Genomic DNA, 14293 nt, shown 5'->3' with positions numbered 1-14293 from the left:
TTTAATTCAATTTAAACCCTGCTATATATACTGCATTTATATATATAAATGATTATTAGAGTTTTTACCTTGTAACATTTAAAATAGTCATTCATATTTTGCTCAGGGTTTTCAGTAGAAAATCCTCAAAAAGATGGGTGCTTTAGATAAAATTGAAAATGATATTCGCACCATTTTAAAAACCAAGAGAGTTCGAGTCTCAGAATTTTTTAAAGACTTTGATCGTCTGCGATCTGGATACATAACACCTTCTCAATTCAAGAGATGTCTTGATCAGTTTTTGAATCTTAATCTAAGTGATGACCAAATCGAAAAAATAATTGAAAAATATTGCTTGAAAAAGGATAACATGGTGAATTATAGAGCCTTCTCCGATGTCATTGACCAAAACTTTCACCCAGATAAGCTTGAAATAAATCCTGAAATCCAAACAGTTCAAATTCCAGAGTACCTGAGAACTGAAAGATCGCAAGTCAACCGTGGACCTCAAGTACTGGACCAGGTAAATTCAGTTCTAAGCAAAATCCAAAACTACTACAACTATCACGGTGTCAACATTCGCACTTGTTATGAAGACTTTGATCGACATCACAATGGACTTGTTACCGTGTCGCAGTTCGAACGTCAGTTTCCTGGACCACCAGATGTGACTGAAAATGAAATTAAACTACTGGCACAGTATTATCAAGATCCTGTGAAGCCTGGACTGACCAATTACCTGAATTTTCATCATGATGTGGAACAGGTACGGAACCTCTCCTTTCTTGACAAAATGGTGCTAACTTCAGCACCACCATCTTCAAACACTGAAATGTACTTGGATGCAAGCATTAGTCAAAACCCAGACCTTGCTTCAATTTTCGACAAAATCCGTGTTGCTGTATACAAAAATGGAATTAGGACAACTGAGTTCTTTAAAGATCATGACAAGTTGAGAAGTGGCATTATCACTGAAAACCAGTTTGTATGCGGAATGTCGCAGGGCTGTGGAAAAGAAGCTCAACTGACCAAGGAGGAAATTACCAAACTGGCGCAACACTACAAAACCTCAGATGGTAGAGTTCAATATAAATCCTTCTGTGACATTATGGAAAATGCTTTCAATGTTCCTGGCCTTGAGAAAAAGCCAACTGTTCATCCAGTTGCTCCACCGTCTGGCTCACTCACAAGGTCGTTGACCCACTTGTCTGAAAAGCAGGAGCAGAGGCTTGTTGAAGTCCTAGCCAATATGGCTGAAGTTGTGAGAAAGAGGCGCCTGATGCTTTACCCTTACTTTAAGGATTTCGATAGGGGTGTTGCTTACACAAGGAATGTCACAAAGCGACAGTTTGCCAGGATTTTACACTTCCTTAGCTTGACTGTTAATGAAGAAGATCTGAAGTTAATTTGCCACAAGTTTGAGGAGCCAATCAGCGGTGATGTAAATTATCCTGCATTTTGTCAGGCTATTGACACAGAATTCAACCACTATACTATAGATGCCGAAAAGCCATTGCCTGACACAAGATTTGTTGAAGACACCCCAGAGTATGTTGTTGACACTTCACATGTGGATATTAATGCAATCTTGTCTAGGATCAGGCATCATGTTGTTGTCAACCGCATTAGGATAGTGGAATTTTTCAGGGATTATGATCATTTAAGAAGTGGTTCCATTTCCCGAGCCATTTTCTCAAGGGGCTTGGATGCTATGGGAGTGACTTGGCTTGATAAAGCACACTTACATGCTCTTCTTGAATTCTTTATTGATCCTAAAAAGCCTGATTGTGTTATATTAACCCGCTTTATCAGGGAAATTGATTGTGCCTTCACACAATCAGATTTGGAAAAGGACCCCAGCAAGTCAGTTCCACCAATTGAAACCTTTGTGTTGCCCATCGAAGGAACACTTGCAAACTGGAACTTTGCTACAGAGAGAACAAAACAAGTTTTTGATGAAGCCATGACCAGGATGAGAAGTCGGGCGATTCAAAGACGCCTGCTTGCTAAACCAGTTTTTCAGGATTTTGACAGACACAACAATGGCCACATCACCAAATCACAATTCAGACAATGTCTTGCTTCCCTTGATTTGCATTCCGATGAGGAAGAGGTCAATGCAATAGAGGATAAGTTCACTGATAATGTTGGATTTGACTATATTCGATTTCTGGCAGAACTTGCACCACAAAGAAGAGACATTCCAAAATACAAAGAACATCTGAAAGAACTGCAAGCAGTCAATGCTCATAAGAAGCCGCATGAAATCGACGCACTAATTGATCTGAATGCCATCATTGCAAAAATAAAGTCGAAAGTTTACAAAGAGCGAATGCGTGTTTACGAATTTATGAAGGACTACGACAAGTTGAAAACTGGTAGAATTTTAACCCCTAACTTTCAAAGAGCTTTGGATCTGGCTGGTTTAGAGTTGAAAGAATCTGAAATTAATATCCTTTGTGGTGCTTTTAGCTCATCAAGTCATCCTGGTTTTATTGAGTATTTAAGTTTTTGTGATGAAGTTGAATCAGTGTTTACCATCAAAAATCTAGTGAAGAATCCTCTAGTCACCCCGACTCAGTTCAAACCTCCTGTTGAATGGCAGCAAAACAGTTTGTCTGAGGAAGAAGAGATTGTTTACGACCGTGCTATGAACAGAGTGGCCGAACATGTGAGGAAGACAAGAACTCAGCTTTTTCCATTGTTTGAAGATTATGATCGAGTTCACAACGGAACTGTGTCAAGATCCCAGTTTCATAGAGTTCTGAGCGAGCTGGAAATAGGGAGCCTTCTGAGCGAGCAAGAATTTCGTGTAATATTCAGTAAGTTTAATGTAAGGCTTGGTGGAAAGAATGACGTTGGTTATATTCCTTTCTGCGACCGGATTCATGGTATAGCTAAATTTGATCCTTTCAAGCCTTAAACAATTTGTATAAATGTTTCAATTTGCTATATTTTTTTATTGCAATGTTGCTATTAATGTTATTTGCCCATGCTTGTATATATATATATATTTGTGTGTGTGTGCTTCCCACTATATTTTTTTTTTGCTGTTTGTGTATTCAGATTTTTTTAAATATTATTTAGATGATTCTTCTTCCATTTGTAATTTTTTTCACTTAGTTACTGTACAAGAAATTCACTTTTTAAATTGATGTATTGTCATGAGTTCACTGTTTTACTGTTATGCAATGTTGCTTCCAAGCACAATATTTGTACTCTAGTTGTCTTTTTTAAACTTGGTGTTGAAACAGCACACTGTGTAATTTATTGGCAAAGTATACTTTGCAAAGACCTATCACTGTTGTTGTGTTTCGGTTATATATATATATGTATATATGTTTGATTGTATTAACCTGTTTAATTTGCATAGACTTAGCACTGTTTTGTGTTCGATTTTAGATATAAAGCATTTTGTAGATCAAATTTAAACTGTTAAACTTAAAGAGAATGTTGGCTTCACTAACCAAGGCCAGATGCTTGACTAATCTTGTAAAAGCACAAAAAATGTGCATACCGTTTAGTAGATATAGCACTACATCACTTCAAGACCAGTTAAAGCAAAAGAGGGAAACTGCTATGCTTGGAGGTGGCCAACACAGAATTGATGCACATCACAAAAAGGTGAAATATAGTTTTTATGTTTCTAGTTGACTGTTAAGTATTAACTATTTGTGAAAAAGTGTTGTCATAACCAGGGCTGGGGAGCCACCGTAAAATAGCATTAGTTCCTGCTCCAGCTCCGGAGTCGTAAAACTCAATCCTTTGGCTCCGGCTCCAGCTCCGGAGTAGTACAACTCATATCCTTTGGCTCCGGCTCCAGCTCCAGAGCTATCAAACACACACCCAATGACTCCGGCTCCAGCTGCGGTGCCACCAGTCACTTATTTAATCGCAAGTTTTAAAAATTGCTTTTGGCTAACTAACGTTCAGTATAGAACAAAATATAATTTTAGCTTTAGCACCACAAATTGAAAAATGGCTCCAGCTCCACAAAAATATTAAAAAGGGCTCTGGCTCCAGCTCCACAAACATAGTAAAAATGGCTCCGGCTCCAGCTCCACAAAAATAATAAAAATGGCTCCGGCTCCAGCTCCACAAAAATAATAACAATGGCTCCGGCTCTGGCTCCAGAGAAAATGCTTAGCTCCGGGCTCCAGCTCCGGCTCCCCAGCCCTGGTCATAACTGCATCTTAATTTGTAAGGAACGTCTATTAGAGGTTTTCGAGGTATTGGAATACTTTTTTTGTTTATAAATAAGATTGATGAATCTTGGTTGTTCTCAAAATAAATATGTGTAGCCTATGTCAAAAAACACACCTTGTTAGTAACTTGGTTAAAAATGTATTTTCATTTGATGATTTTTAAGTAATATTTTTTTTTTTTTTTGATGTATATTGCGTCAGTTTAGTTTTAAGCTTGGATTACCAGTGTGCTAATTTTTCTAGGGTAAATTAACTGCACGAGAGCGAATAAACCTGTTGTTGGACAAGGATTCCTTCATTGAATATGACATGTTTGTTGAGCAGGGCTGTACTGACTTTGGCATGGATGCAGAGGAAAACAAAGTAAGTAAAATCTTTTATTGTGAAACTATAAATCCTTAAAACTGAAAGCAGCAAAGAGATTAAAATATTTTTGTTTAATGTCATATAGTTTTTGTGTGAAAATTTTAAGTTGAAAAAGTGGCCAACTCATATGCACAGTGCACACATCCCACATGCTGATTCATCCAGCCATTTTTTCTTACTTAAAGATCACAGGTTGGGCATCATGCTTTTAAACTGAGTTAATACGTTTAAAATACATTGTAAAAAGTTTCCTTAGTATGTCAAGAGTCTGTTGTTATTAGTTTACTTGCAATATGCAGACAAGGCAAACAAACAACAGCACTCTAGCAGTTATTACTACCTATTAATTATACTCTTTACCAAAGGAGTATGCATGCGAAACTCCCACAAATTATGGTTTTACACTTTATACCAGGCATAGTTATAATAATTATCAAAAACAGCTCCTCTGGTAATTGTAATTGTTAACCAACGTCGGCAACCTATTTAAATAGGCTTCTTTAGGATTTGTGACACTATTACTCTTATTTCTGGTAGAAAAACTGGTTGATCCAATCCTAAACTAAAGTCTTTATGAGTGTTCAGGAATTTGTTAACATCACACATAACTGTGTGGATTCATATCTTATTCAAGTTTAATATAGATATGTTTTAAAATTATGCTTACATAAATTAACTAGTCATAAAACACTTACACTGAAATGTGCAAGGTTAAACGATTTGCTGATAACACGCTTGGCAAATTGCCTGGCAGATAGCATGTCTTATTTAAAAGTATCATTAACTACTGGCTATTTGTGTTGTGGGTATAATTGAAGCCTGTTAGATCACAGCTCTATTGACCTCCCGTGTGTGCACCCCTGCTTTATAGCATTTAGCTGAGCTGCCACAGAGTTTCTCATAATGTTTGACATAATGGGACAAATTACCGAAAAACACAATACAGAAAATATATATTACCTTTGTGTTTATTGAACATAAAATTGGAATGTTTTTGGTGATATCACTTCCTTGTATGTAAATACAACATAAGCAATACTTTGTTCTATTTTTAGTTTTCTGGTGACAGTGTGGTTACTGGTCACGGACTGATTTTTGGCCGTCCAGTCTTTGTATTTTCCCAGGACTTTACAGTTTTTGGCGGATCACTGTCCATGGCTCATGCCCAGAAGATATGCAAGGTAGTATAAAGCATCCATGTAGACTAAGTACATGATAGTATAATTCAACCGATTACAGGGTTAAGTATACAGCATCCTGTTCAGACAAAGTGCAAAGAGTGATTTGACGCAGCAGTATTTATTTTTTAATCATTGTTTGTATTTATAAGGTTATGGACCAAGCAATGCTTGTTGGGGCCCCAGTCATTGGATTAAATGATTCTGGTGGAGCAAGAATCCAGGAAGGTGTTGAATCACTTGCTGGTTATGCTGACATTTTTCAGGTCTGTGGCCATTTATGTCATTAACAAATCCATGCTTTTTGCTTGCTTTTATTATTTGCTGTCTCCATTGACCACCATGTGCTCTTAAAGCCTTCTTTTTCACTTTGATTTGTCAAAAAAATGTGAGGTATAAAGGAATAATCCAGCGGTTCTCAACCTTTTATGTCTTGTGGCCCCCTTAGAAAGGCTTTTAATTGTTGTGCCCCCCCCCTCGATTATAAAAAAATTAGCTAGAATTTGTAATGGCATCATTCTTTCTTCAGGGATGCTTTTTATCATGGTGATTTATAAGTTTTTAGGGTCGTAATGACGCATTTAACATCAGCGAGCAGTGCAGATTTGCGAATTTTCGACATTTAATAACACGAAACCTTGTGTAAGCTTTCTGTAAAAACGTATTTGCAATGGTAAACATGTGAAAGTAAGTGCAATTCAACAATGGAACAACAACAAATCTATCTCTACGGGCCAAACTGGTAATATCGTTGTTTGACATTTTGTGAAAAAAAATTTCAACTTGCTTGTATTAGTTTTGCTATCATTCAAACTTGCCATTTACAAACAAATGCTGGTTAAACGTTTCAAAGAAATACGGAGTAAACTAGAAAAACACAAATGTTGGTTGTAAGTGACGTAACAATGTTTGGCTATTAGGCAACTGACAAAGAATTGCAAGCTTGTGGTCGACTGTTGCAAAACTTCTCACAAATAGCAGGTAGTAACATGTAAAAAAAATGCGTTACAATAAAAAAGTAGAAATAGTGACACGGTTTTGCAATATCACGACATTGCTACAAACTTATACTTGTGGCCCCCCAATTACAGCTCCGTGGCCCCCCAGTGGGGTCGAGGGCCACGGTTGATAAACCCTGGAATAATCTGAAGGTGATTGTTTTTAAATGGTGTAGTATTTATTACTTAACACCAGTGCTGTGGAGTCGGAGTAGGACTCGTAACTTGACAGAGTAGGTTTGTTTTGCCGAAGTTGAACTCGGGACTCAAATAAGATTCCGTAAGACTATGTGAGTTCCTAGTCTGACGGCGTATGTACAATACTGAATTTAAAAACTAATAAGGCTGCTAATTGTTAGATATTACTTGTGCACAGTGCACCCTAGGGTGCACAAAAATATGCGTTGGGTTCACCAGTACGAAAAAGTATACAAGGGTGCATCACAAACTTTGATTTAACCATTAATATTAGACAGGATATTAGAAAAAAGATGTATCGTAGGTTCCAACTGATGTATAAAAATGCTGTTTTATGACATGCAATCGTACTCGCATTCTCGCAAGCAGCCTGCAGCCAAAATCAAACTCTCACAGACAGTGTGAAAAACTTTGACAGATCCGCTCGATTTAGTTGACATAATGATATTGATATGCATAACGATTTTTCCTATCACTCTTTGCCTCAATTTACCTTTTAAGTTAAGTAAATAGGGTGCATGAGTTCGTCACAACAACTTTAAGGGTTCACCAAACCAAAAAAGGTTGAAGAGCACTGATATTCTGTTCCTAGCAGTTTTGTGTCACCTAACTGGGATTAGTAACAAGATTTGACTGTATTACTGTCATTTTCAACTGTTTATCTTGCTATGTGTTGCAGAAAAATGTGACGTCTTCTGGAGTTGTTCCCCAGATATCAATGATTATGGGACCTTGTGCCGGAGGGGCAGTTTACTCACCTGCTCTGACCGATTTCACTTTTATGGTAAAGAACACTTCATACCTCTTCATTACTGGAAGGGATGTTGTTAAGGTGGGTTTACTTTTTTTTAGTATTAAAGTTATGTATTAAGTTGTGCAGTTTCTAAACAAACATGGCAAAACATGCTATTCTTTATGTGCACGATATATACCCAAATAATTAATACACACATTTGTTCAAGTTTGTCTTTAAAACTCATCCAATAAATACTTCCTCCAAATTGATGTTCTTTTTAGCTCTGTGAGTGTTTTATTGCAATGCAATTCATAAATTGTGAAGGTTGTAAGATTAAACTTTATGTTCATAGTTGTATTGTACAGTGAGGATATAAGGAAAATCCCCAATCAAAAAGGCTGCTTTTAATAGGGTGTTAAAGAACATTTAACCTTTACCTGGCTAGATTAATGTCAATCTGCTTAACATCATCAATTGGGGTGTCCATTTTTTTCAGGATGAAAATGATCATGATCTGATCCGACATAATGCAATTACAATTATTTCCTTAACGTTTTAAGTTACCTTAAGTTGTTAACTTACTATTTTTTCATAAATTAACCTTCTAAAATAGAATTCACTGCATTGGATGCCAAATTATTACTAAATTTGGGTATTGGATCGGCACCGATACCACCCTAGTATCGGATATGTTCAGATACTAACACGCATCGGCTCCAATCCAATATTATCCTTCCCTAATGATCGCCTTATCGGTCGAGTGACGCACCATAAAACAACATAACCTGGTTCACCTTAAACGCCCCTCATGTCATATATTTGTATCTGTAAACTCCAGTCGGTCACTAACGAGAACGTGACAGCGGAAGAGTTGGGCGGCGCCAAGACGCACACCACCTTGTCGGGAGTTGCACACGAGGCCTTTGAGGACGACATAGAGGCGCTTAACAAGCTGCGCGACTTCTACAACTTCCTGCCCCTCAGCAACCAGGACCAGGCGCCCATTATGGCCACCGACGACTCCAGGTCGGTCGGGGTTTTTGACGCCACGAAATTGCGCGAATGTGAGCCGTGGCTGTTTCCGTTCTGCTTCTTTTTTGTAAATTGAGTGGCGGACAGTGTTCCCGCTATTCTTTCACCACGTGCTCAGGTGCCCAAAATTTTGCGCAAGAGCCGAAAATAAGTCGCAAAGTGCCATTATTTGATGGTTTAGGGCTTGGGCGAATGTTGCAAAATAAAAAAAAATTGGTTTAAACAAAAAAGTATTTACTTTCTGTTATTTAAAGGTAACGTTGCATGGCAATTAAAATTAATATAATCATTGATAAGGATATTTACTTCCAATCTAATTTATTTTAAACTCGCCTAGGGGATAGCTCCCATATTCAGGTCGTTGGTCACGTTCCCTGAGATATGATTTGTGGTCTCCTTGGGGAGCCACTGGTTCACGCTGGAGTAAACATTGCTCACAGTAATATAAACATTCATGTATATCAAATTATAAATGTATTGGTATACTATATTACGCAATGTCACGCGCTTATTTTATTCATAAAAAATTACCCACTTTTGTGAACGTTTTATAGCGAACTACCCCAAAATATTTAACAAGAAATTTTCAACCTTAAAAAAACATGATCAATGTTTTCAGAAACCGTCTCTGTCAATCGCTGGACAACATCATTCCCCTAGAGAGGACTAAAGCCTACGATATGCTAGACATCATACACACGGTAAGCGAAAATATTGTTTTGATAAGTAACATTTTAAGAAATCGTAACAATTTTGAAAAAGTCCCATAAGATGTTACCCGGAGCGAACGTCCAACTGTATTTTTCGGCATTTCTTTGCGCATATCTTTTATCGAAACATTTGCTTTTGTAGGTAGTGGATAACAACAGCTTCTTTGAGTTGATGCCCGACTACGCGAAAAATATCGTCATCGGTTTCGGCAGAATGAACGGACGAACTGTCGGCTTTATTGGTAACCAGCCCAAGTATGCCTCGGGTAAGTTACTTTAAACTTGTGACGTGTATTAAGAGCTGGCTTATCGCGTGGACTAGATTAAAAAACTTAGTTAGAGATGCCAGACTTAGACAACTAGAACTTTTAAAGCTTTTCCAAATATCTTTGGTATTGTATTTATACCCAAATCTAATTCAGTAACTCGCCAAGCGTCGTCGGACCGTAATTATCTGCAAGCGAAATCTCGCAGGTTGTCTGGACATTAACGCGTCGGTTAAGGGCGCAAGGTTCGTTCGATTCTGCGATTGCTTCAACATACCGCTGGTGACGCTGGTCGACGTTCCCGGTTTTCTTCCCGGCACCGCCCAGGAACACGGCGGCATCATCCGACACGGCGCCAAGCTGCTCTACGCCTACGCCGAGGCCACCGTGCCCAAGATCACCATCATTACGAGAAAGGTTAGCCGGTATATAGGGTCTGGGGCGCTGCGAAAGTGATGAATTCAAACGAAAGTCATTAAGTATGTTTGTCCGTCCGGTTGATTTTCAAGTCGCCCGGCTCGGTTTGTGAGTTGTAACGCTCTTTAAAGCCCGTTTGTTTTGTTATTGAAATTTAGAGCGTTTTGTTTGCCAAAAATGCAGTCTTTCTTTCGATTTTTTTCCTGGACATTTAAATGTCAATATGACCGCTTCCGTTTGTATAAACATGACGATTTTTCAATTGTTTTTTTACATGATTTAGTCGTTTTTCATTTTAATTAGTTTTTGCTGATATTTGCTGTGTTCTACTCAGTTAAAAGCTCGAAAACGTTGCATTAAAAATTGAAGATTGTTTGTATAGTGTTAAACCAAGTTAAATTTAAATTGAAAACATTTTTTGTTCGAGTTTATTGCCGTTGTTAACTGTACTCTTGAGCAGTGTTGCAAGCAAGGTTGCCCCACATTGCATTTTTTTGAGGAGAATACGCAAATCAATTCAGACATTTAAGGATTAAAAGACTTAACCTGAACGACAGTTGGTCTTTCGTTTAGAAAAAATGTTTAGAAAACTTAACACATTTTAATGTTTAGAAAACTTAACACATTTTAATGTTTGGAAAACTTAACACATTTTAATGTTTAGAAAACTTAACACATTTTAATGTTTGGAAAACTTAACACATTTTAATGTTTGGAAAACTTAACACATTTTAATGTTTGGAAAATTTAACACATTTTAAGTTTGTAAAACTTAACACATTTTAATGTTTAGAAAACTTAACACATTTTAATGTTTAGAAAACTTAACACATTTTAATGTTTGGAAAACTTAACACATTTTAATGTTTGGAAAATGTAACACATTTTAAGTTTGTAAAACTTAACACATTTTAATGTTTAGAAAACTTAACACATTTTAATGTTTGGAAAACTTAACACATTTTAATGTTTGGAAAATGTAACACATTTTAAGTTTGTAAAACTTAACACATTTTAATGTTTAGAAAACTTAACACATTTTAATGTTTAGAAAACTTAACACATTTTAATGTTTGGAAAACTTAACACATTTTAATGTTTAGAAAACTTAACACATTTTAATGTTTGGAAAACTTAACACATTTTAATGTTTGGAAAACTTAACACATTTTAATGTTTGGAAAACTTAACACATTTTAAGTTTGGAAAACTTAACACATTTTAATGTTTGGAAAACTTAACACATTTTAATGTTTGGAAAACTTAACACATTTTAATGTTTAGAAAACTTAACACATTTTATTGTTTGGAAAACTTAACACATTTTAATGTTTGGAAAACTTAACACATTTTAATGTTTAGAAAGCTTAACACATTTTAATGTTTGGAAAACTTAACACATTTTAATGTTTAAAAAAATTAACACATTTTAATGTTTGGAAAACTTAACACATTTTAATGTTTAGAAAACTTAACACATTTGCCCACTGTTATTTTTTGTTTGGAAAACTTAACACATTTTAATGTTTGGAAAACTTAACACATTTTAATGTTTGGAAAACTTAACACATTTGCCCACTGTTATTTTTTCAAGGCGTACGGCGGAGCGTATGTTGTCATGGCGTCCAAGCACCTCCGAGGTGACATTAACTACGCGTGGCCGACTGGCGAAGTGGCGGTGATGGGGGCTAAGGCAGCGGTGCAAATCATTTTCAGGGGCAAGGACGACCAGGCCGCTCAGGAAGCCGAGTACATCGAGAAGTTCGAGAACCCCTATAAAGCCGCTGTTAAGGGTGAGTTGATTTTTTGCTTTTAGCCGTGTGCGGAACGATGTTTTTGCTTTATTCTTTACCTGTGTATGTTAGTTGGGGATTTTGCAGGCCGAAAATAATTTTATATTTTTGTCTCTTTTTTGGACGCAAACGATTATCTTTATTTAGAGTTATACTGGTTAGAACCTAATAAAGTTAGGGATTTTATAAGTTGTTTCAAGATAATGTTTTACGTCATAAAGCAAAAAATAAATAATGCGCAGAGCTAAAAATGACCTATGACATCAGCGGTTTGTATTTAAATCCTACAAAAATCTCTGTTTATTTTCTTACAGTAATATAATTGCATTTTTTTCGCCCACATGTTGTTTTTATAAGGCTTGACGTTCGGCTATAACGAACCGGAATTGTCTATTTATGTGAATCTTTAGCACATTAACGCACGCACTTCAGCGATTTTATTTAAATTAAACTTTGACTTTATTTTGAAAATTTTAATGTGTAAATTAGAAGAGTTAACATTAAACAGTAAACAAATTCCACGACATTATCTTTTTAAGTCCTCAAAGTGGCCAGTCGAAAATTTAATCGTGGGCATAGGCGAAAAATAAACAGGGCGCAGGTGACTTAAGATTTTTGTTGCTAGGATACGTGGATGACATCATTGAGCCACAGATGACGCGAAAGCTCATCTGCCGCGACTTGGACCTGTTGGCCAACAAAAGACTCAGCAACCCGCCGAAAAAGCACGCCAATATTCCGCTATAAGGTTCGGGGCGAAGCTCACCACGCAAAAACGTGCCCAGTTTCCGTTTAAATTTAGAAAGAGGCTTCTTTTCATTTTCCCTTACTCATGCTGGGATAAAATTGGCCGACATCTAAGAACATCCGTTCACTAATGTCATTTTTGTAACTTTCGTGTCCTGTTCACTCTCCGAAGTACAACAATAGCTTTTATTTTAACACGGTTGAACTTACAAAGAGTCCTCCCTCTCAATGCTGATTATTGGTTGGATATCTAGTTCTTTTTCATATTGTTATATTACACGGCCCTAACGAGCGTTTTTTACTCAATCGCAAAACTTGGCCCATTTGTCAGCGTCCCAAAATCAGATATATTATTAAAAGTATGCGGTGGTTGTTAAAAAATGCACACAGTTTTATTTTTTACTGTTTTTTCTCGTGGTATCTCACTTTGCAACCCTTTTTAAGGATGACGAATTTTAGCAATAGTCAAACTACTTGTTATTGTTACATTTAAAAGCCATGCAAATCCGCCACGTTCATGTGGATATGGACTTTTTTACCTCTATTCTATCGCCTGTTCATTTAACCATGTGCAATTTACTATGATTAGGTTTCCGCTGTAACACACGCTCAAAAATCGGTGTCTGTTATGATTTAACACAAATCGTGCCTTGTCTTGCTCAGTTAAAGAAGTCCTGCAAAAGATTCCGCATAACGCGCGTTTTCGATTAAGTTATAGCTCTCGTCCAATCAAATATACAAAAATAGTACAAAAGCATGCGTTTTTTTATTTCGATTATGTGTGTGTTTTTAGAAAATTGAACCGTTTTTCCCCTGATTGTAGGTTAATCATATTTTTTCTTTGCAAGCCTATTCGTTTATTTATTTGGTGACTTTACGTAATCGTTTGTCGGTTTTAAGTAGCTCTACGTGCGCTAATACAATAAAGAAAAACTATCAATTTCAATCAAAAGGCAAAGCTGTTTCTTTTTAAATAAACCGCCTCCGACTGCTTAAATGTCAAACGTATAATTTGCGCTAAAATATTAACTCCTGGTAACGAAGTAAAAGTATATTGCCGAATATAGGAATACAGGGCGCAGTAAAACGAGCAAAAGCGTACAAAAAATAGTGTTCGGACAGTAAGACAAATGGTTGCGAATCGGGTTCAGTTCACACTTTTGTCGCCGAAGAAGCCGAACCAATTCTTCCACCAGACCTGGTCATCCTTCCTTCGCTGCTGGGCACAACAGTTGGCGGCGGCGGTGGTTCCACGCTTTGATCGCTATGAGACCTGCAGAAACGGTTTCACGAACCACTGTATTTTTAAGAATCTATTTTTTTCGGTTCATTAATATTCATTTAAAGACGCAACATAACGACTGCGTTATTAAAAAGAGGCGAAATAAAACGGATGTCAGATAGAGACGTTTTAGTTTATATGGTGGTCATTAAAAACAGCTGGGCAGTTGGGACTGGACTTACTTAGACTGGATTTTAACAGAGCCCTGTTCACTATTAGAAGTTCCGATTTTTGGAATATTTCGATCATACTAAAGAACATGCTTACAATTCGGCGTACCTGCAACGGTTTATAACAAAACGCGCTCATAACGCTAAACAATTCAGTAGAGTTTCGGATTTATCCGTCACAATATACCCAACATAAACTACTATTTGCTCGACATT

The 14293-nt window shown here is 36.8% G+C and overlaps 1 protein-coding gene across 2 annotated transcripts; it reads left to right on the top strand.

The window, feature by feature from the left end:
- The first annotated feature begins 110 nt into the window (after window positions 1–110).
- LOC146147883 (propionyl-CoA carboxylase beta chain, mitochondrial-like) lies at window positions 111–13594 on the top strand. Of its 2 annotated transcripts, XM_083386378.1 has the most exons (11): window positions 2903–3603; window positions 4428–4547; window positions 5606–5731; window positions 5881–5994; window positions 7604–7756; window positions 8499–8686; window positions 9312–9393; window positions 9545–9668; window positions 9877–10085; window positions 11680–11878; window positions 12504–13594. In XM_083386378.1, exons 1-11 carry the CDS (start codon window positions 3430–3432, stop codon window positions 12623–12625), a joined length of 1611 nt encoding a protein of 536 aa, XP_083242504.1. In that variant the 5' UTR covers window positions 2903–3429; the 3' UTR covers window positions 12626–13594. The 2 variants fall into 2 exon arrangements, 1 of the variants encoding a protein (XP_083242504.1); XR_014494761.1 differs by lacking the exons at window positions 5606–5731; window positions 5881–5994; window positions 7604–7756; ... (4 more) ...; window positions 11680–11878; window positions 12504–13594 and having other exon boundaries at window positions 111–3603.
- Window positions 13595–14293: the final 699 nt, after the last annotated feature.

This window comes from Ascidiella aspersa, chromosome 4 (assembly GCF_963924565.1).
Source record: "Ascidiella aspersa chromosome 4, kaAscAspe10.2, whole genome shotgun sequence".
Lineage (NCBI taxonomy): Eukaryota > Metazoa > Chordata > Ascidiacea > Phlebobranchia > Ascidiidae > Ascidiella > Ascidiella aspersa.
This window is presented reverse-complemented; position numbering and strand designations above follow the sequence as displayed.